The 24,428-nt window shown below is 38.8% G+C and overlaps 1 protein-coding gene across 1 annotated transcript in view; it reads right to left on the bottom strand.

The window, feature by feature from the left end:
• Nucleotides 1-24,428, bottom strand: part of syne1b (spectrin repeat containing, nuclear envelope 1b) — a 92,628-nt gene that overhangs the window by 4,638 nt on the left and 63,562 nt on the right. Inside the window, exons 94-140 of the mRNA XM_056768646.1 lie at nt 24,143-24,337; nt 23,151-23,309; nt 22,355-22,546; nt 21,299-21,433; nt 21,063-21,166; nt 20,821-20,974; nt 19,929-20,060; nt 19,700-19,849; nt 19,395-19,604; nt 19,217-19,318; nt 19,018-19,137; nt 18,741-18,941; nt 18,463-18,636; nt 17,748-17,879; nt 17,413-17,609; nt 17,209-17,332; nt 16,387-16,569; nt 16,118-16,267; nt 15,745-15,915; nt 15,256-15,411; nt 14,996-15,151; nt 14,737-14,907; nt 14,535-14,668; nt 13,389-13,593; nt 13,123-13,305; nt 11,998-12,144; nt 11,758-11,912; nt 11,526-11,673; nt 11,346-11,440; nt 10,676-10,910; nt 10,393-10,587; nt 9,581-9,706; nt 9,027-9,182; nt 7,611-7,769; nt 7,263-7,429; nt 6,567-6,729; nt 6,304-6,491; nt 6,078-6,228; nt 5,725-5,907; nt 4,009-4,146; nt 3,735-3,926; nt 3,311-3,644; nt 3,118-3,186; nt 1,330-1,472; nt 1,127-1,253; nt 833-1,044; nt 112-312 (exon numbers count right to left, since the gene is read on the bottom strand). Coding sequence (XP_056624624.1) covers nt 112-312; nt 833-1,044; nt 1,127-1,253; nt 1,330-1,472; nt 3,118-3,186; nt 3,311-3,644; nt 3,735-3,926; nt 4,009-4,146; nt 5,725-5,907; nt 6,078-6,228; nt 6,304-6,491; nt 6,567-6,729; nt 7,263-7,429; nt 7,611-7,769; nt 9,027-9,182; nt 9,581-9,706; nt 10,393-10,587; nt 10,676-10,910; nt 11,346-11,440; nt 11,526-11,673; nt 11,758-11,912; nt 11,998-12,144; nt 13,123-13,305; nt 13,389-13,593; nt 14,535-14,668; nt 14,737-14,907; nt 14,996-15,151; nt 15,256-15,411; nt 15,745-15,915; nt 16,118-16,267; nt 16,387-16,569; nt 17,209-17,332; nt 17,413-17,609; nt 17,748-17,879; nt 18,463-18,636; nt 18,741-18,941; nt 19,018-19,137; nt 19,217-19,318; nt 19,395-19,604; nt 19,700-19,849; nt 19,929-20,060; nt 20,821-20,974; nt 21,063-21,166; nt 21,299-21,433; nt 22,355-22,546; nt 23,151-23,309; nt 24,143-24,337 — 7,674 coding nt within the window. The remainder of the gene's footprint in view (nt 1-111; nt 313-832; nt 1,045-1,126; nt 1,254-1,329; nt 1,473-3,117; nt 3,187-3,310; nt 3,645-3,734; nt 3,927-4,008; nt 4,147-5,724; nt 5,908-6,077; nt 6,229-6,303; nt 6,492-6,566; nt 6,730-7,262; nt 7,430-7,610; nt 7,770-9,026; nt 9,183-9,580; nt 9,707-10,392; nt 10,588-10,675; nt 10,911-11,345; nt 11,441-11,525; nt 11,674-11,757; nt 11,913-11,997; nt 12,145-13,122; nt 13,306-13,388; nt 13,594-14,534; nt 14,669-14,736; nt 14,908-14,995; nt 15,152-15,255; nt 15,412-15,744; nt 15,916-16,117; nt 16,268-16,386; nt 16,570-17,208; nt 17,333-17,412; nt 17,610-17,747; nt 17,880-18,462; nt 18,637-18,740; nt 18,942-19,017; nt 19,138-19,216; nt 19,319-19,394; nt 19,605-19,699; nt 19,850-19,928; nt 20,061-20,820; nt 20,975-21,062; nt 21,167-21,298; nt 21,434-22,354; nt 22,547-23,150; nt 23,310-24,142; nt 24,338-24,428) is intronic.

Raw genomic sequence — 24,428 nt, forward strand, 5'->3', positions numbered from 1 at the left:
GAGCTTTCAGGCACTAAACAGTTTAAGGGTTTGTAAATGTCTTGTGTATCTATAAACCTGATTAGAGACATATGTATGATATACAGGTAGAGTACAACAGGTGTTTCTCACCTGACACTGCATCAGAGCCTCCTTCAGAGATGTCCTCCACTCATCCAGAGAGCTGCTCAGATGTTCCCATCTGTTATTCATGTCCTTCAAGCGTGTCTGCAGGTCACGTGTCTCCTCACTGTCAGACTGCACAAACTCAGCGCTGCACAGATTAATAGAGAGCACGATGGCCTTGCGCTTGTCCAGAGCCTTCTGCAGCTCCTACAGGAAGTCCAGAGACAAAAGAGTCAAAATACACAACTACACTAACACAACAAAAGTGCAAACTGAGAAACGCTCGTTTCTGAATCAGTCTGGACAAATCATTTAACAAACACTGGTTCATTTGTGAATCAGTCTCACTGAATCAGATAAATGGGTCTTTTGTGAATCAGTCTGGACAAATCACATTAAAATCATTTGTATATCAGTCTGAACGAATCAGATAAATGGTTCATGTGAATCAATCTGAACCAATTATTTAAAAAGGGTTCATTTGTAAATCGTTCTAGATTGAATCATGATGAACGGTTCATGTGAATCAGTCTAGAGAAAGCATTTAAAAAAGATTGATTCATTTGTGAATCAGTCTGGCAGATCAGATAAAGGGATCATGTGAATCAGTCTGGACAAATCATTAAAAAAAGATTCATTTGTACATCAATCTGTCTTGATCAGACGCCTGGATTATTTCTTCTGATTTGTTTATTCATCAGACATCATAGCTCTTTTTCTAGCTGACCTTGAGTTTCTTGATCCTCAGCTCTATGGTCTGTAGATCTGTGCTGAGGCCCAGTCCTCTCTGCCGCTGGAGTTCTTCTTCTGTCTGCTCCATCCAGCCGCAGATGTTGTTCAGATCGGAGTTAAACTGCTGCCACTGCTGTAGATTCTGTTTCATCCGCAGTTCTTTACTGAGAGCCTGAGCCTGCAGGAGCTCCCAGCGCTCGATGACACCTGCAGCACCACCACAACGTCACCTCCACATCAGATGTTATCATTTCCATTATTTACTACAGTGTGAGATGTGCTTTAGTACCTGAGGTTTGAGACTCAGAGCTGTTAGCGTTGATGAGACCTGACACCGTATCGTCCTCATCTTTCAGCTCAAATCCCACACGCTTCACTGCGTCTATACTGCCACGACACTCTTCCAGCAGCCGCATCTGAGAATTAAACACGTTTTTTTATTCTGTTATCTATTCAACCTTCCTTATATAGGGATGTAGGATCCTGACTCACATATCCCATGTATGTGGTGTCCAGCTCGGGGCCGGTGGGGGTTCGACTGCGGATGATGTTCTCGGTCTGCTGCAGATGGAAGCAGCTGGTGTTGAGAGCTTTGTCCAGCTGTCTGATGTGAGTCTCCAGAGAGCCGCCGTCACCTGAACAGACAGAACACAGCTGTGATGAACATCATCATTATGAACACGGAAGAGATCACAACATCACTGTTCTGTAGTTCATGCAGAGCAGATCAGATTTAAAATCAAACCCAGTGAGTGCTTCTAGTGGAGTCTAGTCATCATTAGTCACAGAAGATTTCAATCAGAGTAAATATATTTACTATTCATCAAAACAGCACTACTGTGATATTTTTAATGTGAAAATACATCTAAGGAATTTTTGATAGTGATAGTTATATTGCTCATGAGTTCTGATATCTGTTGATCTTGTTAATGAATGATGCACATGAGTCCAAAAACATGTCTGGATGTTTTATTGTAAATTCAAAGAATTTAAAGTAACATGCTTAAAAGGTTTGTTTTCTTTATGCATGTTTATCTTTTCCAAATTTAGATATTAATATGAATTATTAGAAAAGTGAATGTAGATTTTTTAAAGGTTCGTATATAAACAAATATATAATTTTATTTGAATATTATTAAATAATATCAAATATGAATATTAAATAGAAAAATTATTGGTTGAATAAAAAAACTTTAATTTTATTTAAAAATGTTATTCAAATAAGGACTTTTTTTTTTGAAAAATACCAGAAATAATAACTTTAATACATTTATACACGATAAATACTCTAGTATACTTTAAAGTCCCAGTGAAATACAAAATGACAATTCCTATTTTTTCCTGAAATATTGCAGCGTTTATAGTAAATAGTTTAACAATGTGGGTTATTTTCTTTTTAAAATTCATGTACCCTCATAATCTTCATAATCTTTCAAATCTGAAAATGCGCTTCCGTCCTGAAATGAATATCCATCTCAAAAGATGTAAACTAGATGGATTGGGCGGAGCATCTGTTAACTCCTCCCCTTCAACTGTCAGTCTGAAAGTAGTCAGACGGAAGTAAAAACGATCACTTCGTTCCGGACTTCGTTCCGGACTTTACTATAGTAAAGTAGCATTATAGTATAGGAATTTTCCTAGAGCTTACTATAAAATAAATAATATGTTAAATAATATGGTATTCTGTGTTTTTACGTGGGTTGATTTTGGGCTATAATATTAACATCTACATTTAGTCATTCAGCAGATGCTTTTATCAAAAGTGATGCACAAAGTAGGGAAAAGAATGGAAGTAATTTGTGCAACAACAGAACAACAATGCATAGGTGCAGTAAAACTGGTCTCAGTCAGCCTATCACAGTGTACGAAGCTTAGAGTTTTTAAAATATATATATGGACGTATGGATATCAGCGTAGGCCATTGAAAAACTCATATTGGTCGATCACAATCTACTTTATTCATTATTTGTTTCAATAATCTTTATTTAATTGTATAATTTTATATGTCGACTACACTTAATCTGCTCTGATTATAATAAACTGTGAGTAATGTCTTAGATTTTAAAACACAGAAACCCAAGTCAAACCCCACAGACATGCAAACGCTGTAAGAGTGAAGGTCATAGAGTGAGTGTGAAGCAACACAAATCCAAAGATAATCGTTAGAAAACAGCCGTCAAAGTTCAGTGCTTGGATTCAGTTTGTGAGTAGAAACTAAAGATGAGAATCTCAGGCAACAGACGAGTGAGTGAGTCTCAGATATCTGCTGATGTTTCCTACCGGCGCTGGATCTCAGCGTTTGCTCTGTGAGTTTAAGATACACCTCGGGGCTCTCCGGAATCACTACATCTGGAGAAACACATATACACATGGCATACAACACAAAGACAAGGCTGAACACTGTAGACCGCCACTCACGGCTGAACCTAAAACTGATGGAGTCAGTCTGTATGATTGATGTCATGTGGCTAACCTGAGAGAGCAGATGCCGAGCCCCGCAGGTCTCCGTCTTCTGCTTGATCCAGCGGCTCAGAGGACAAGACTCTTCCGGCGGTCTCCAGTCCACGGCTCAGGTCGTAATCATGGTCCCACTCCAGAGGGATGGAGTCCACGCTGCCTGGAGTGTCTCGGCCCGAGCGTTCGGTGCGTGAAGGGGCGGCCAGCGACGCCGAGCGACTGGAGGACGGCAGAGAGGACAGCAGACCGTCTCCCAAGCGCTCGCTCCAGGGAAAGCCGGAGATGTCACCCGACTCGTCCAGGTCAAAGTCCCGGTCTGAGTACGAGACATCCGGCTCATCGTCTGTAAACTGGAACAGAAAGACGAGATCACAAAAACAAATGAAACCACTTGAACTCTAAATAAACAACGTTGAGCCTCTTGATGCGTTTCATTGTACCGGTAATCGTATCAGTTTCTTGTAGTATCGTTCCACGCGTCCGAACACTTCCTGACAGTACCGCTGGAGTTCCTCGATCTCCTCCTGGATCACGGCGGCATCTATCGGCTCGCTCTTTTCTAACAGAGCTTCACCCTGCTGGAATATGTTGTCGATTTTACTGTTGTTCAGACTGATCTCCTGCTGGAAGGCCTGAGAGAACAGAACATCATCACCATGTGAGAAGGAAACACGAGACACAACGAGCACATGACGTGACGGCTCAGACGCTCACCCTCAGCTGTTTGAGTTTGGCCTGGACGTCTAATTCAGAGAAATGCTCGATGTTTGTTAACTGCAGATCCATCTCGGTCAGCCACACCAGAATAAAGTCTCTCGCTGTCTCAAACTCCTCACGCTGATTTATGAAGTGCTACAGGGCACATGAGGAATGAGAAATCTATCATATAATTCATTACATGTATTGTACTATATACTGCTATTACTGTGAACAAAAACAATCCAACTGATGTCATTTTGATTATAGAGTTTTGTTTTTGCTCTTTTGTTGTTTATTTGTTTGTTTTTTGCTTGTGTCTTCAAAAGTATTTTTGTGCTATTTCCTGCCTGTCAAACGATAAATCACGATTAATTGCATCCAAAATAAAAGTTTATGTTTACAGAATATTTGTCTGTGTACAGTGCAATGTCATTTTACATTTTAAAGCACATTCAAATACACCCATATAGATAAATAAAATATAAAAATAAACAATCATTTGTAAATAAATAAATAATTTTATAAATAAATTAATATTTCCTTGATATTTATACATGTATGTGCATGTGTTTATAAATACAAAATGAATATCCACAGTACACAGAAATATATTATATAAACACACACATTTATTCTGGATGTGATTAATCGGCATTAATTGTTTGACAGCCTTCCTAAAATCTGAGTAATACGGAGCCCCTTAAGGGACGTGGTGGTGACAAAGATATAGAAAGAAGAGAAAATATTTTTTTTAAGCTTTTGTGTTTTCTCGCAAAACTTTTGCATTCTCTAACAAAGATATGTCCGAAATCACCGAATGTTTTGTGAGATAATGCAAATGTTTTGTGAGGGAGCGCAATGCTTTTCAGGGGAACGCAAATGTTTTGCGAGAAAACGCGAAAGCTTTAAAAAATATTTTTCTCTCACCACTCGTACTTTTGTTCATCACCAAGTCCCTGAAGGGTCTCCGTAGAGTAAAGCCACACTACTGGTCAAACGTTTTTGGGCACTTGAGTGAAATGTTTCTCGTTATTTAAAATAAAACTTTTGATCTGAAAGTGTATGCTTAAATGTCTGAAATTAGTTTAGTAGACGAAAATATAATTTAGCAAACATAGATGTTTTTTCATGACACGACTAACATTTTATTGAATAAAGATGTTTTTTACTAGGATGACTTTGACTGAATAGTGAAGAAAGAGCAGCCAAAAAAGAACAGATGGGAACTCCTGTTATATTGTTTAAAAAGCATCTCAGGGTGAGACATTGAGAAACTGCTTGATAAAATAACACAAACTTTTCTGCAAATTCTAATCAACTGGTGAATACACAGAAAAAGTAAATCTTTAATTTATTGCATTATTGTTTTAGTAACATAATTCCTCGAATTCCCTTTGTCTTATTTAATAAGTTTGATTAGTTTATCACTATTATAAAATGTATTAAAAATATGTATACATAAGTGAGTAGGTGTCCAACAACTTTTGACCAAAAATGTACTTACATAAACATGAACATTTATATTTGCATATTACATATATTCTGTCTCATATTTACTGTCTCTGTACTCATTTTGCTCACTATGCGCTTTGCGTGCTTTAATACAAAATATGCATTTGCAATTCATGCAATTGATTTTTAGTACATTAACAACACACACATTAATAATTATTCTAACAGATTATTCTGGTGGTATTATGATATTAAATCTGGTGTCAACTACTGCCGTACCTTCAGTCTGCGCAGAACCGACGCCGCACGCTTCTGCAGGTTATCCCAGCGCTGGTTTACATGATTCGCCATCTCCCGCAGACTACACGCCGCGTCTGTACGATTCTCACGTGCCAGACGTTGATATTGTTTATTGATCAGCTCCAGCTGTGTCAGACCCTCATGCACCTGCCGCTGGAAAGTCTACAAGACACAGAACGTTACTTCAATAAACCTACTCAAATCCATTGGGTTAGAATTCATACTTGTATTAAATGTGTCTCATGTACAGCTGCTTTGTAACAATGAAAATTGTAAAAAGCGCTATATAAATAAAGTTGAGTTGAGTTGAGATCTCAGCGGATGAATCTCACCTCAAACTTCTTCAGCTCTTCTTTGGCGACGGTGTAAAGGACACCTGAGGAGTTGGGCAGTGCTGCAGTCGTCTCTGATGTCAGGAGCCACTCATCAAACCCAGAGAAATCCTCCAGAAACTTCTGCCAAAGACGCCACGTCTCCTCAATCCTGCAAAACACACAAGACTTAGATGTGAAATGTTATTCCGACCAATGAGCTTTGTGATTTGTTCACGGTTCGTACTTGAGTCTTCTCTCCATGGACATGGCACAGATGCTCCTCCAGCGGCGGTCCAAGGTGCGTGTGGCCTGCTGGATGGATTGGCACTCGGTGTCCGTAGCGCAGGCGTCACAGTCGTGCAGCAGAACCTCACACAGGTTTAATACAGACGCCACACCTGTGCTGTGCTTCTCGATGTCTCTCTGAAACTCCTGAAGATGAAGACCTCATCGTTTAGCACATTCAAACACAGTTCAGATGCGCTTTATTCTCACGTGTGTGTGTACCTGCTGCAGGTCGAGTTTTCTCTGGATCTCCTGATAGTCACAGGTGTCGTAGACGATGGGACGGGAGAGCTCGGTCTCAATGTGGGCGAGCCAGGAGCGCAGGTTACTCATGTTCTTATCCAACTGCTGTACGGCCACCAGAGTCTCCCGAAGCTTCTTCACTCTAATCACGACAAACGTCATTTGGTCGCTGGTTTTGTTACGTATCACACATCACTTTTTCTGGGATTCGATCATGCAACTTTCTTGTGTAAACATATTAAATAACCTTTTCATTTAATTTTTTTGTAAACACAAAGTCAATTAAATATGAATGAATTGAATCATTTATTCAATTTCAATAGTTAAGCCGATTATGTCAGTGAATTATTTTGGTCTTGTTAAAAGGAGACATCACCCAAAAAAGAAAATTCTGTTATCGTTGATTCACCCTCATTGTTCCAAACCTCTATAAACACACGGGAAGAAATTTGGAAAAATGTCAGATCTTATCCACCATTTACTGAAATTAGATGAGATCTGACATTCTTCCAAATTTCTTCCTGTGTGTTTATATAGGTTTGGAACAATCTGAGGGTGAGTCAATGAAAACAGAAGTTCTGGTTTTTGGGTGAAGTATCCCTTTAATCATGTAGTGAAAATGTGATATAGTGACAGCTCTAGTAATGTGTAGTGAATGTGATGATGTAATGTTACCTGGCTCCTATGAGGTCCAGTAGGTGTTGCCAGCGCTCATTGACGTTGTTGAGCTTGTGTTTTATGTTGGAGGCTTTGCTCTCGTGACTCGCTTGAGCCAAACGCTCTCCAAGCTCCTGCAGCTCATATTTATTCTCCTCCACGGCTGAAACCTCCTTCTGATAGTCCTGATGGCCAGAACATCACAAATAAAAAAAGAAGATTTTCAGATATTCTAATAGGAAGCTTTGTTATTATTCTTGTCAAGTTGATCTATAAAGGGTTTGGTGAAGGATTGGTGCAGACGTTTTAGCAGATGAAGTGTTGGAAATAAAGTAAGTGTCAGTGAGGAAGGTTTTATAAATGTACCTTTCTTAACTTCTCGATCATCTCTTCGATGCTGACGTCTCCATTTTGGGAAACTTTACTTTCCATGCGAGTCAACCAATCACACAGCTCTTTATATTTGTCGTTGAAGATCGCCCATTCATTCAGCCGCTCGCTCACCTGCTGCCTGCGCAGACACAACTGCACACACAAACACACACAGACATTTAATACACAATAAAGCAACGAATCTGAGCATTGCAACTACATTTAAATAAAAACCTTCCTATTGAGTGAATAAAGTACATTTTGTCCATTGAAACTGCTCATTTAGGGAAAACCAAACAGCCGAGTTAAGAAAAAGTTCCTTTACATACTTACAAGAAAATCATTTAAACAGTTTTCAAACAACGTGAACCTGCAGTCAAATCTGTCAAGTGAAACAGCAAACGCACACTCACATCCTGTCATACTTACGCACCGGATGCCACAAACATGCAAAAAAACAAACCTCGCTCAGCACTTGAGTTTCATGAGAGCTCTGCTTCAATCTCATCTTACAAATACAACTTTAATTGTCATTTACAAAAAGCATTTTCAGTCAAACTTACTGTAAGAGTGAAACTGTCGCTACAGTATATTTAATTACTAAAAAAGTATTTTTGAAAACTATGCTTGCTTTTTTGAAGTCATTAACAACGTTTTTTTACTAAATTGTTCAATCTAAAATTATAAAAAAATGAAGTGTTATTTTTAAAGTAAATAATTCAAAGATTTCTGTTAATTGAACTCAAATACAATACAGGTCTAAAACATAGAAATGCTGTTTAAGATGAGTCACTGAAGTTATCAGCCTGAAATAAAGCCTTAAAGTAGTAAATAAAAAAGAAATAAATTAAACCTACATAGTAATTCTAAAAATACAAATAACAAAATTGCTAAAAATGTATATATTCATGTATTATCATTATCAAAATATAATACAACTTTAATAAAACAAACAAGCAAAGAATAAAAAAGGGCTGTTAAATGATTCATGGCGATTAATCGCATCCAGAGTAATAGTTTGTGTTTATATAATATGTCTCTGTGTACTGTGCATATTTATTAAGTATTTATAAACACAAAAACATACACATATATATGTATTTATATATTAAGGAAATATTTATCAAAAATGTTGATTTTCTTTAAATATATACGTGTATGTGTATATACATTTAAAATGAATATGCACAGTATACAGACAAATATTTTGTAGAACCAAACTTTTATTCTGGATGTGATTAATCACCATGAATCATTTAACACCCCAACAAAAACCCTATAATAACTGTAGCATACAGAGCCTGCATTTTGACCGTCATTCAAACTTTGCGAAAACAACAACTTGAGCATATTTCACCTCATACACAAGACTGTGTGTCAGAAGACAGGTGTTGTGTGTTTGTGGTGTACCTGATGACAAATCTCTTCCCACTGTCGATGCAGGAGCTCAATACGATCCTGCAGTACACACAGATCCTCAGGAGTGATGTAACTGGACAGAGACTCTCTCAACACCGTCAGATGAGTCAGATCCTCCTTCCATCCATCAAACATATTCTCTAGATCCTGTGTGAAACAGATTTGTCAAAACTTAAAGGATTTACACAAGACACATGAGTGTCCAGGACAGTGGCGTTGCTCGACCCTTTTTAGGGGAGCTAAAGCCCCCTTAAAGTTCTAGCCTAGCCCCCCTAAAATATTGTGAGTAATTATGTATCTGTACAAGACTTCGGATCGCTTTTAGTCCCCTTTAAAACACTTATTATGAAAACCTAGAATCGCCCCTGGTTCAGGACATGATGTTTGATGTTTCTTAATCCATGTTTCATTGCGCACAATTCACAAAATGTTGGCCTGTACACAAGGAAATATTAGCTGAGATTTTTATTTAACCTACTCTTCAATTGAAAGGAAATGAAACGCACACAACTGTTGAGTAAAACATGTGTGAATATAGCATGTACCCTGCATCTCATCTCTTCAGAATGAAGCTCCTCTTGGTGATCTGGGAGTGGTTGAGAGAGTTGACGTTTAAATGCTCTCAGTTTCTCCAGAGACCCTCCGATGCCCTTCTCACATCTCTCCCAGTCCTGCACACAGACATCAAACCCTGAAAACCTTCTCAAACCACTGTCTCATGTTTGATCAGAAGACAACAACTTTATTTCTCATTTCAACTGATTCTTGAAAGCATATACATTATATATAACATTAAACTGGAACCAGGTCTGTCACAATATCAGATTTTCACTACACAATTAATCTGGCCAAAAGAGCTCAAGAAAATGTTTATGTAAATATTAAATAAATATTCATATAATTCATATATTCATGTAAATATCAGTCAACATGATTAATTAAATAAAAAATATCAACAATATTTTGTTTCTTTATTTTATTTTCTCTTTTGTGGCTCAAAACTTCAGTGGGTCTTGAGAAAAATGTTATACAGATAATCAGATATTGGAATTGAATTATTTACCATATTATCATGTGTAATATTAACATGATATAAATAACACAATGAGAGCAAAACAAAAGTTTGTTACACTGTATGATCACTGTTATTAACATCACAAATATTGTCAATACTGGTATGTAAGGGGATCACATTTAAAATAAGGAGCTTCACGTTGCCAAAAAATAAGCTTTTTTGGTGGTTCCATAAAGAACCTTTATCATACGAAGAACCTTTCTTTGTGGTGAAAAATGGTTCTTCAGATTATAAAAGGTAAAAAAGAGACGTTTGTATAAAGAATGTGATGTGATCTGTTACCTTGTGCAGGCCGGTCAGCTCTTTCTTCTGCTCGTTCAGACGACTGACAGCGAGTCTCCAGCGCTCCTGGATGTTCATCAGCTCTTCCTGTAAGGAGGCTTCAGCTCGTGAGTCTGCAGACAGGAGGAGCTGTCTCCCCGTCTCCACCGTCAGGATATAACTGCCCTGCTGTCTCAACAAAACCTTCTCTCTCATCTGAGGGAAAATCACATCGCCAACAAGCTCAGAATCATACTTTAAGAGCAGAAGCATGTGAATATATAACAGTTGTGATGTTGGTTACCTGAACTGTGTCCAGCATGACTCGGGCCTGCTGTAGAGGAACGGGCGCTCCGGCTCGCAGGGTCTCGGTCTGATGAGAAACCTCCAGCAGCCACTTTCTGAGTTTCTCTGCCATCTCTCTGTATCGATGCCACTGACGCAGTTGACTGTCGATGATCCCCCTGCGCTGCTGAGCGCGTCTCACCACCCCCTGCCACTGGTTACTGAGCAGAGTCAACTTCATCCTGAACTCATCTCTGAAAACACACAATAATCCTGTCCTTTCATGCATACTTCACCTGAAGATCTGACTGATACGTGTGGAGATTCAAGGTCTTTCTGATACGAGTACAACCATTCATTACAATCCTACAGACATCTAATGGTCTTTACATTACCTCTCAGCGATCTCATTGGATGGAAGTTATGCGCATCATACATTTGATTCGTTAAACAAGGAAGACGATGATTAATTTACTAAGACTATGTGTATGTGTTCATAAAAAATATTATAAACACAGTACACAGATATACATTACGTAAACACAAACTTTTATTCTGGATGCGATTAATCACGATTAATCATTTGACAGCCCTATTGACATACATTGAAAATTAATATTTTATCGGATATTTTAGCATCATTGTAACAATGTATGAAACTGAATCTGAATCATCTGATGGAGACTCACCTGTCGTCCACCTGTTCCTGCTCCAGCATGTGCTGTCCATCACTGATGATAGAATGAAGAATCTGCTGTTTGCTGAACATCTCTGCCTGAAACAACTACAACACAGACACACTTTTAACTTTCTTAACATTGCAGATATGAAGGTGAGACGGTTCTCTCACGTCTGCTCACACATCTCACCTCATGCGCTCTCTGCTGCTCCAACAGACTCTGAAAGTTTCCGGAGATCTCCACGGACAGATTCTCCTCCGTCTGCTCCAGGAACTCCATCCAGGTCTCGCACTTCTCCAGAAAAGTCTGCTGCTGCAGTAGAAGAGCCTGGAGTTTGCTGAAGAGACGATTTACAGGCTCAGCGGGTCTTTGTAAGGATCGTAAAGAACAAATAGAAGACTGAAATCGTGTAAAGGCAAACCTGAATCTCTCGGTGGTCTGAACCGAGGTGTTGGACCAGCTTCTGTTGAGGTTCTGCGTGCGTTTGATCTCAGAATCGTTGAGAGGGAGTCTGTAACCCAGTTCATTCAAGCGCTCCAGATCAGGAGCCACACTGCTAAACTTCAGCATCTGCTTCTGCACGACAAACACAAATCTATGAAAACATCTATGATAGACGACGGGTAATGATGTCAGCTTGGCCTCGGTTCTGCTCGTTTACCTTCAGCTCCTCCATGCGATTGTGGATCAACGATTGATCAGACGAATCGTTTGGATCCTGACCTTCCAGAATCTCTTCAGCTTCCACGATCCATCGAGACAGAGAGTCCAGCTGCTCATTAAACGTCTCGTAGTCTCGTACTCCGGCCTGGAAGAGTAAAACACTTCAGAACTCTACACTAAACCAGGGCCCGTACTCACAAAACATTTCATCTCAGCACTGAGAGTTCAGCAGTGAAAGATGGTAGTTCAGAGTTTCCTCTTCAAACACATTCACGACTCAGCCGAGAGCAAAAAGAAACTGTAAGCTGAGAAAAAGGGCGGAGTTGACCTCGTTGCTATGGATGATGTCAGCAAGCTTAATGACTTTGACATCAGTGATTGGCTGACAGAGGATGGGTCTCTGTCAGTCATTGAATCACAGAAATATTATGAATTCAAATAAAATATTTTGAAATATAATTGTTGCTGTATTCAAATTAATATTATAAAATATACGCTAAATTACTAATTTAACAAGTGAAGAGTTCATTTGCAAAAACTGATATTATTTTTCAAAAATATTTAGTTTTACTGTGCATTTCAATTACTATCAATTAAACTGCAGTCAATGCTTTTATTAAGTAACAATAACTCAAAAAACACAAGAAATACATAAAGAACAATACTTAAAAAACACTTAGCAAATGTTCGGATAAAGTATATATAAAGTATATGTTCAGCAATTGTCTCATAAACAGTTATCAGTAGTCTTTATGCTTAAACTCATGGTCGTGACATCTTTGTAAGATGTTTAGGTTTGGAGGTCATTTTAGGATTGTTGTGAGTTGGTCTTAAGGCGACGGGTCCCTTCTGAGAGGAAAAACTGCATCATGTGGGCGGAGCAAACGCAGACGGATAGACTATACATATTCTCTACTCCTAACGTCTCACAGGTTTAGGAGCTAGTTTCAGCGCTAAAATGCTTTGTGAAATACTCATAGTGCAAAAATGTGTGTGTGAGTGCTTCAAATTTATTTTGAAGAGTTTCTCCTAAATAGGTAATGCAGGAGCTACTTCTAGCCTTAAGAAGTTTTGTGAATACGGGTCCGGTCTGATCTGACACAGATGTGTTCTGACGTCTCACCTGCAGCACGGCCTGCTGTCGACTCAGACTCTGCTCTACAGCGTTCAGTCGTTGAGCGAGCGTCAGGTGATCAGACTGGATGGAGGCGGAGGCTGACGTGTCCACCTGCTGTTTGAGTTGCTCTCCCAGCTCCAGTAAGACTTGAAGAGACGTCTGAACCGGAGCTTGAGACCTCAGCAGCTCCTGATGGAATATAAGATGTCATCAAACGTCAATGTCATACGACCGCTAACATCGATAGAAGTGAATACAGAAGTGTGACTCACAGCACAGTCCTGGATCCATGTGGACACTTCATCTTCTGTGACGTCTTTGCGGCTGGCGCTCTTAAGCAGTTGGTTGGCTCTCTCCTCTGAGCTTTGAACGCTGCTGTCGCTCTGTCTGTAAAGATCTTTATAGCTCTGCCAGAGTTGTAAGAGACCTTTACTGCTGTTCAGACGCTCCACAATCTCCTCCTGAAGACCGTTCCATCTAAAAGCACAAAACAAACACACACATTCACAACTTTCACCTCTTAACAATGTCACAAAAATGACTTTTCAGATAAAAACTAAAATCTGTGATCTTATTGTATTGTGTGGTGATTTTTGTTTCTTAGCAAGTGAACCCAACAGCAATATTTAGTTTTCATGTTAATACAGCAATCGATATTTATGTGAGAATACTTTACAGATGTTTATTTTAATTGCATATGTTCGTTTGATCCAAATTATCGTCTCTGCCGGACCATGTCCCCAAAACTGACTCTTCACAGGATTCTTTTTTGTCATTTTTTAAATAAATAAACACTGTGTTGTCCGAGTTAACAAGCTCTTTTGATACTTTTCATTAGTTAAATATTTTTAAACTCACAGAGAACATGAAGGGTTACCAATAGTAATGATTTATGAAACAAAATCTGCCTGGGTATATATGTGAATAATATTTGTCATTTATCTCAGTCATCTCATTTGTTTTTTGTGCTAAAACATATTAAATAAGATTTTTTTTGTTATGTAAATTTATCTCGAATTAATATGTCTGCAGGTTTATACAAAATATTTATTCAATCTTTTTTAATAAATATTGAAAGCACAGCCCCAAACATCACATGCTGCAGTCTGTATTATTATCCTTTTTTAAATAAAAATCACTTACGGGGCAAGTAAAAGTCTCTTAACGTGGATTCACAAGGGTAATATTATAATAATCATTTATAAAACTTCTGCAGGGAATGTAAAGATAAGTATGCAAAGCTTTATGTTTCACCCAGGAAATGTGTGGATTCTAGATATAAAATAGGTGCTTTCAGTTTGTTGTCCAGATTTAAAGTAACACAGAAAAAGATTGAAAGAAGTTTAAATATATTGTAAAGTCTTGAAAGATTTCTTTGATTCTTTGGCTCGAGTGGAGGTCAGCGTTGTCTCACTTACCGGGCGTTGATGTCTTTGAGGGTGTTATTGAGCGAGTCACAAACAGAAGGGTGACATTCTTTCAATAACTCGTGTGTAACCGCTCCAAACTTTCTCAGACTGCTCTCTTGTTTCTCAAGCTCCGTCAGTAAATTCTACAGACATCAAACAGAATCAGGCTCATGATTTTCTGTATAACATCCAAGTTGAGAATGTGATTTACCTGCAGACTCTGCACCTGCAGCTGCGCAGCTTCCAGAGATCCCGTCAGCAGACGAAAGCGAGACACAGAATATCGTCCCTCCGTCAGGTAGACGTTGATCTCCTCAGACGCTTGTTTGTATTGACTCCACGTATCCTGAACAGACTTCAGACTGATCTTCAGCTGACCGATCTGACGACGAACAAACACACATTTATTCATTCTCTTATTTTTGGAACACAACTGTGACAAAACCTGACAATAGTTCAAGTGTAAATACCAGGTGGTCCAGGTTGGCCCATGTGTTATTCAGGGTTTGGAGAGACTCCATGACCACAGCACACGCCTCATCCGTCTTGTTTTGGACGAGAGCGCACGCCTGCTCCTCCACTCCCTCCAACTCCCTCTCCTTTTCTTTGATCATCACCTCCATCTCCTGATTGAGAGAGAGAGAGAGAGAGAGAGAGAGAGAGGCTGTGTTAGAGAATACATGTACTCCAGAGGTTATGTTGAATGATTTGTTTGGTTTCGGGAATGGACCTGGCAGTCTTTGAGTGCATTCTGGACCGAGGACAAGTTCTCGTTCCTGTGCTTTCTCTTGAGCCGATCCTCTTGAGCGTTCAGCCACGCCTGAAGATTCTGCACTTTACTCTCATATTCATGCCAAGACGTCAACAAGCTTTCTAGATGTTGTACCTGAAACAAAAACAGAAAAACCTTTATTAAACAAAACGAAATGTCACCTGTAATGAGTAGAAATATCCATCAGATTTGAACTTATCATACAGATTGTGCTTTGATATTAATGCTTTATAATCTTTTACTTTCATAACACAATTATGGTTGGGCAGACAAGAAGAAAAGTAATGTAAGATCTTTTTTTTTGAAGAAGAAGAACATGCAATAATAGACGTGTTCAAAGTGAACCAATTTATTGTGGTTATCTATTAAGTAAATGAATGAGCACAAATTAGATTTTGACTTTGAAAACTGATCCAAGATTTTGTTTCATCCCAGACAAATTCTCACTCTCTCTGTGATGCGAGTCTGTAGAATCTGCCAGCGACGGTTCATTGCTCCCAGTTTCTCTGCAAAATCGGTCGTGTCGCTCCGTTTGCTCTCCTGACCGCCGATCTGAACGACAGATTGGTTTACAAAGTCTACGGTGAGCTGTTTGCAGTTGATGTCCACTCTGAAGCCCTGCGGAAAACAGAAAAGAGCGTCAACTCTACAACACAGTGTGCCTACAGAATAAAAGTCTCAGAACTGTGTTGTTCATGTAAAACACACAGATTTAAATCTGATGCGGTACGATATACTTTATTGTATCTTTATTAATAATAACAATCCATAGAAAGACTGCAAAAGCAAGTGTAAATAAATGGAATAGCTTCTGTTGTACCTTGTACCGCTGTAGGTACTCCAAGATGACCTTTGACCCGACCGCCCCCTTGAGATTCTCTTCATCTTCCTCCACGACTCTCTCCATTAGCAAAATCCAGTTCTCGTGTTCAGTGATAGTGTGATGGGACACCAGCTTATCCATCTGAGACTAAAGCAAATAAAGAACATCCCTTTAAGAGCATACACAGGAAAAATACAGAAATACGAACCTTGAAACTGAAACCAATTTGTTGGAGCAAATAAAGGAATAGAAACGCTGGTCAGCACCTGATGTAGTTTCTCCTGCACCACAGGAATACAGGCGAGCAGTTCAGACCACTGTGAGTCCAGCCGGGCGAGATCAGACCTCAGAGACGCCGTGTCCATCTTCTTGAGTCTCAGCAGCTGGTTTCCTTCATTTAGCACCGAGGTCTTCAGACAGGAGAGGCTTTCCACCTCTTTACTGAACTCCTGCGCGTGTTCAATTTGTCATTCGTGAATAAGAAAAATTGAAAAGAAAATCTTTTAAAAAGTTAGTAAAATAGAGTTATTATCGTTTACTAAAACTAGAACTAAAACTATTCAAATATTTTATTTAAAGGACATCACATACAATACAAGCCTGAATATAAGTTTGAAAAACTAATGAAAATAAGCATGTTATTTGATCTTATCAACAAACTGAAATAAGTTTGAGACCGTAATATATCTAAATAAAAACTAAACTAAAACTTGAAATAGTTAAAGTAAAGTTAAAGTAAAATAAAATAATTAAATATATATAAATAATAAAATAACAAAAGCAAAACATTTTTAACTAAGATTAAAATGTAACGTAACAGCTAATCTAAAAGTATTATTTCTGTAAAAATATGATAAAACTAAATAATTATCATTACTGATAGGAGGTCCTTAAACCACTTCAAAAAGTATCTCAAGGTTACACCTCACGAAGATGCTTTATAACATAATTTTGCTAATTCACAAGGGTTATTAAAAACGATCTAACATTGTAATATAACATTAAAATATAACAACAGTTCACAGAGTTAAAGTTGCGCTATTTCACAAATGTACACAATTCAATTATATTGAATATATTTGACAAACCAGAAAAGCTGACAGCTGGTTTTTAACAGTGTCCTGTGGACCGGTGGTTTGCGTGTTCCAAAACTCCATCCGTTCCCGAGCGTCCTCCAGCCAGCCGCTCAGTTCATCTGACTCATGTTTATACCTGCGACAAACATCAAGCGTCCGTCACTGCAATGATTCTGAAAAAACATGAATAACTGAACGCACAGTAAATGACCTGACCTGGTCCAGTGTTTCAGCACAGAATCCAGATGCTGTAATTCCATGTTGATGTTTGTGCTGTTGCTCATCCAGTGTTCACCCAGAGAAGCCAGCTGGTTCTCCAGACTGGGACAGCTGACGTATGACAGGAAGTGTCTACCATCCTCCAGCACCTGATGTAGTTTGTGCTGATGCTCGGTGAGAATGGCCTTCAGTGCCTTCAGGGTGGAGATAATAGAAAAGTGGAGAACATCATGTCAGTGTAGCATAAACACATTATCCAACATTAAACCCAAGAGTTACTCCTTTGGCTCTTTGAATTTCATTGACAGGCCAGAAAAACAGAGATGATGTACTTGATAAAGATTGATTCTCTCTGTAAGTCTGTCTTCGGTCTCTTCCATCAGGCCGACGGTCGGCAAGCTGGTCTCCACCTTCTCCAGCAACTGATACAGCGTTTGATAGTCCAACACGAGACGATTCCACCTCTGTAAATGTGCACATACAAACATAAACAATGTAGACAATTACTAGAAGAGATGTTAACCTAAGAAACATGAATAAGTTGTATGCATACAGGCAGGGGAGTCATCCTATTCGTGTCCCTCTCACTTTCAAATTAGTTTGTAATGATTTTTCCTTCGGATTCAGGTTTACAAGCTCTGTTTTCTTCCATTTCTCAGTCAAGATTCGCATTTACCCAGTTCATGAACATCAACTTTTGCCACACAATAAGAATACATTTTGGTTTCATGGTTTAATCAATTTAAACAATAAAAAACAACACAAACATAGGTATTTTGAATTTTTATATTGGATTCAAATAAAAAAAATGTCCACCATTTTGTGTGTCCCCCACTCTCAAACCAAAGTTAAACCCTTGCTTACAGGATATAATTACTTGATATAATGAAAACTGTTTTTAAGAGACCAAAGCTTTATTTACAAATGTAACATTTACTTGTTACGCTTGTTAGCGTCACGCTCTTACCACTGAGCTACAGGAAATCTATATCTGTACCTAACTGTGTTTGGTAACGTCAATGATGTAAATGGTTGTTTGTGCGTTACCTCTGAGATACACTCCAGCTCAACTCCTCTCTTGTGTGCTTGTTTGAGAATGTCTTGAGCTCCAGCTAGCGTCTCCTCCAAAGTCTGACTTTCGTGTGGCTGAACAAAGGCACTGATTTTCTTATAGAACGTCTCGGTTAGGACCATGTGCCACTCCAAGCCTTGGAAAAACTCCTGGACGCATTTCAAAAACACACAATGAACTTGATTGAACAACGAACGGTTTCCCATTTTGCTTTGCTTCAACCCATTTAACGTGTTTTTATTTCCTCCTCCACCTTGTGTTTGTCTAGAAGGTTTTGCACATCGTCCACTGAGCTGGCGATCGTCCTCTGGTCGGCGGTCATCTTATCCCGAGCAGTGTCAACCAGGTCGATCAGATCCTGCAGAACTCTCTCGTACTGATTCTTTAGGGCCATGTTCTGGTTCAGTCCGCTCCGCCGAGAGCCCACGACCATCACCAGCTCTTCATAAGCGTCCTTTAAAAACAATCGGTAGTTTGATGTATTCTGCCGTGCGCGTTTTAAAACAGAAGTTATTTTGTGTTTTGCATACCTGTAGCTTCAGCAGCTCATTGGTGGAGAACTGGTCAGGTTGTAGCTCCGCCCCTCTGGCCTTCAGCTCTGTGATTCTGTGCTCGAAGCCTCTCAGCGTCTCTTCTGCTTCTGCGAGAGTCTGTCAAAATAGAATTCGACAGAGTTCAGAACAAACTCTAACTGAATTTTTTTATTCGAACATGATTTAGCTGGATTACTTCTGCTTGTTTAGTTGTGGTGTGGTCAAGTATTCCCGCCATTTTCTGGACGATCTGAAATTTACTTTCGCCAAGCGCAGTGAACAGATGCTGCATCTCCGTCTGAAAGAGAAACAGGAAGTGAGGTCATGATGTAGAGCTGAAGTATGCCTAGCACGACAAAACCCAACACGCTCACCTGGAATGCTGCGAGCTCGAGCATTTTTCTCCGCATGGCGTCACAGCGGCGCTCCAGTGCTGAGTCCAGAGCTCCAAGTCGGCGGGTCAGACAGTCAAGTGTGTCCTTCATCACATCTTTCTCCTCTTCAGACAGACCAACAGCGCCCTCTTGCTGACCCTGGCTGTGGTTGACCTCTCTGGTGACCTCTGCTACTTCCTTTCCTAATGCCTGTAAGGCAAGAATTTCCCCTCTTTAATTTCACAAATATCTGTATGAGTATGTGCATCATCAGGACAGTTATTAGTAAGCCGCTGATTTCAGACCTCATGGTTGGAAAGCTGCGTCTCGGCGTTCTCCGTTAGCAACGCAGGTCCAGAAAACAGCGTGTTCTCCACATCATCCACCCAAGAAGATGTGGCAGTGAGCGCTGTATAAAGCTGCCGCTCCATGAGAATCACGTCTCTCTCTGACGCCTACACAAACATCACACATTACACGTCATGCACAACTCCTGCCAAGCGTTGTGAATGCGATAAGAAGTCAGGTGAGTACCTGAGGACTCATGTCACGTATTGTCTGACTGAATCCATTGTGCAGAGACATCAGGGTGCACTTGTCCTGGATTTGAGCTTCGCTCTTATAAACCAGAGCTGTTGTTTTCACACGCCCCGCTCTGGAGTAAACCTGACAATTTATACAGAGGTTTATGTCAATAAACAACAAAACGGATGATTTCTAAATTAAACATTTATTTAAAAAAAATATTTAAAAAGGTTTGTTTGTGAGCGTGTTTTATTATTGTTTTTAAAATAAACACTTTGAATAAAAAAATGTTTGACATATTGTATTTATCTACATATTTTTATATGTTTTTTTAATTTTGGGTATTTAGTAATATTTTTTGATTTATTATTATAGTACATTATAGTTTTTATAGTTGTTGATAATTGTTTTATATTTATATTTAATATTATAATATCATTATAGTTTTTATAATTGTAGATACTTTTTTGATATTTAGATTTATTATTATAGTAATATAATACTTTTTGTAGTTGTAGATAATATTTATCTATATTTATTTTTTATAACAGTATCATTATAGTTTTTATAAGCTCATATAAAGTGAAAATGTGTAATTCGTTCAAATTATGTATTATATCTAAGCATTTGAATAGATGTATGTATAAAATAGAGAAACTTGCTTATTGAAATTGTGTTTATCTAAAAATACAGTATAAATCATAATTTATTTATTTATTTGTATTTCATTAATCACTGCACTAAACTGCAGGAAATAAATGGTTAATAAAATAAAATGAATGGGGGAAAGTCAACCCATCTCAGCACCTAAAATATACACTTTATACTTACATACAAAGCCATATCTAACCTAAAACCTTGATTTTGAATCATAGTTGATGAGAATGATATTTGACAGTACCGGCTGTCTGATGTCCTGCTCCAGTGTGTTCATGAGCAGCTGTAGTTTGGTGTTCATGTCTTTCTTCAGACTCTGCCATCTCTTCATTCTCCGTCTCCTCACAGCCTCACTGTCTCCCATCACCTCCAGCTCAGGTGAGAGGTCCTCTGTTCCACTGCAGAGGGGTGACGGATGATGAAAATGTTAAAATATGAAGTGATGTTTTATGATATTAGAGTTATGAGAGATGTCGCTCATGATACCTGCTAGGAGAGGTCGGTGAAGACTGCTGGGTGAGGATCTCCTCTCCACGACTGGCTACAGATTTCAACAGCTTCTTCTGCTCTGCCAGTTGCTCTTCCAGTTCCTGGTTCAGCAGAAAAAACGTAGTATTATTAATAACATTATCCTTCATCTACCCATATAGACATACATTTCAGTCAGGTATGTTCTTGACTTACTGTATGTCATATGTGATGTTTGGAGTTTGAAAAAGTACCTTCTGTCTCTGCAGGCTGTCCTGCTGCTGTAGGGTGCGTGTGGAGCGGGCCTGAGCCAACCAGTCCTGTACATTTGGGCTCTGAGAGCGACTGGAGTCTGACTCACTGGAGTCTGACGCTTCTCGCTGGGAATCCTGCACACAAAGAGACTAAACATGAGCACAGGAACATTAACATTTTAACAATCTTCAGAATTTACATCCAGTCTCTTTTTGGCTAGCGTCTCATAATATTACTATTTATATTTTATTTAATGTGTGTTAATATGAATTAATTTTATTATTTTACTGTATAATAATTGTATTAAATAAACAATTTGTTGAATGGGTCCTGTAGTTTTGACGCATTAAAAAGAACTGTTTGGCACATTGACATCTAGTGGTTGAGCTTGGTATCGCAGTCTAGGTTCCAAATATTGGAGAGACAAGTTTAGCCATCCAACGGTTCTTCTCGGTTTACATTTATATCTACATTTAGTCATTTAGCGGACGCTTTTATTATTGTTATCAGAAATAATTTACAGGCACTCTATGATTTGATAATGTGTACCAGAAGTTAACCGGGAGTAAGGCGCGCGCGCATGTGCAGAAACGGTTGTTTATGTTGACACTTTGAAATCCTCTTTTTAATACGCTTGGTCTCGCAAAGCCTTTGAGCTCCTCCCATATTAAAGTCGCCTTCTGAAGAAATATGACATAACAACATTGTAAAATAAATACATAAAAATGTGGATCAAATATTTAGTCTGTATTGCACTACATTTAGCAGGGTATCAGCCATATAAGTTGCGGTTTTGAGAATCGAACTTTTAATGCGATGTCATACAAAACCTGTATGACTTTCTTTCTTCTGCAAAACACAAAAGAAGATATTTTGAAGAACGTCGTCAACACTGAACCCCGTTGACTTCCATTCAACACAAAACCACCGAGACATTTCTCAAAATATCTTCTTTTGTGTTCCACATAACAAAGAGTCGTATACAGGTTTGGACCCACCTGAGGGAGACTAAAGACTTTGTATTGTTTGGTATAAATTACCCTTTAAAGTCTCACCTGGATATTGACGCATTTGTCCTGCAGCATCCTCTGCAGCTCCAGCAGACTGTCCTTCAGCGTGCGCAGTTTCCCAGCCAGCTGCTCGGCGTCCTCCCTGTTCTCCGGCTGGCCCTCCATCAGAAGCGTCTCGCCGTGTCTGGACAGATCTGTCAGAGCCACAACCTTCTCCTGGATCTCCAGCAGCATGTTCTGCAGGAGCAGTAGAAGAGAAGCCAACTCAAACATGGCTCTGCTCTCATCCCACACCTACATTATCCATAATCCCTCACGAGTCATGCTCCCAGTAAACACACATTCTTCAGGTCCACAACAGGAATATATACAAGACGCCTTATTTATGCCCAACAAGCACCTGAAGCGTTAAAAAATCCAATTTATAATTCAAAGTGTTTGATACTGGGACATGCTGTATGTCAGTTTGTAATCTTCCGTTAAACGCAAACAAAACTCCGCCCCTTCCATCATAATCCTAATGCTAACACCCTCATGAATATTCAATAATGGGCGGGGTTGGCTTTCTTACGAGCACCAATCGCCTCACAGGAATCCACTTATATCCTTAACACCATACTAACGGCGAACCGTTCACATAATCTCATTACCTCTCGTGCCACAAAGGGCCTAAAGTATCAACTCATGTAATCTCTCAAAGGCTTTCTAAAGCTGTTTCCAAATAATCATAAATTCATTCATTTGAAGTCATAAAGCATTATCATGGCATATTTTGCAGAGTTGACTTAGTATTATTAATAGAGTAGATAACATCTTGATGATCTGTGGGAGAGGATCTAACCTGATAGCATTGGAGCTGCTCTTCATTTGACTCATGAGAACAGGAAGTGAGGTCACCGCGAGTGCTCTGCAGCCATTGGTCCAGCTGATCGGCCTGGTTGAAGTATCTCTGTAAAGCCTGTGCCTGCTGCTGCTTCTCCACACGGTCACTCAGTTTCTCCTACAAAACAAAAAACATTATGTTTATTATATATTAATATCTTTTAAAAATGGATAAAAGTATATGGAAAATTAATAAAAAAATATATGTATTTAATGTAGCAAAAAAGTCTATTTTCATGGCAAATATGTATTATTGCTCCTGTATGACATATGGCTTATTGCTCCCTAAACTCTTTGTAAGTCACTTTAGATAATAGCATCTGCTAGATGACTATATTTAAATGAGTATTACAACTTCAACAAGACCATGACACCAATAAAAGCTCAAGTAATTAAGAACATTAGATACAGTAATTTAACAAAACTTATATCAACTTTAAAATAAAATCAGATTATCGTTATAAAAACTTTTTTTTACTTCCGTATTTTGATGCGTTTCCGATTGGAATGGATTTTCGAATGAGAAAAATAGTGGGCGTGGCAATCATCTTTCTCTGCATTTTGAAATGGATCTGGCAGCAGACTCACAAGCCGTGTAACACATGTCATTTCAGATGGATAGTCAATACAGGTTGGAAGTGCATTTTCAGATTTGTACTGAATATTATGAGCGCACAAGAATTTTTAAAAGAGACCGACCCACATTGATCAACTATTTACAATAAACGCTGCAATAATTCAGGGAAAATTTGTCAGTTTTTAATTGATTGAGAGTTTAATATTTGATAAAAAACTATATTTCAATTTACATAAATCATGCAAATAGAACTATTAGTTATTGTTTAAAAAATAGCATTTTAACATATTTCTTTTCTTCTTATTATTAACTAATCTTGTTTGAAATGTGTCATTTAGTGAAATTGTTATTATCATCATGATTATTATTTTTACCTCTAGAAGTCGTCGTTTTCCAGAAGCTTTCATGTGAATGGTGGCCATCCTCTCTGACAATACGGTAAGAGTGGACTGCATGGCCAACTGATCAGACGAGTCTGACTCCACAGCATCAGAGATCAGATCTTCAGTGAAGCTGGACCGAAGCCCATCTATATCACCCTGAAGTCTGGCAATGTCCTCCATCTGATTCTGGACATGTATGACAGTGTGATGTTAGAATGTCTCGCTCTCAAACATCCACAGCATGTGTAAAGAGTCTAAAGCTGGAGCGAAATGCTGC

This window comes from Triplophysa dalaica, chromosome 15 (genome assembly GCF_015846415.1).
Source record: "Triplophysa dalaica isolate WHDGS20190420 chromosome 15, ASM1584641v1, whole genome shotgun sequence".
NCBI classification, from domain to species: Eukaryota; Metazoa; Chordata; class Actinopteri; order Cypriniformes; family Nemacheilidae; genus Triplophysa; species Triplophysa dalaica.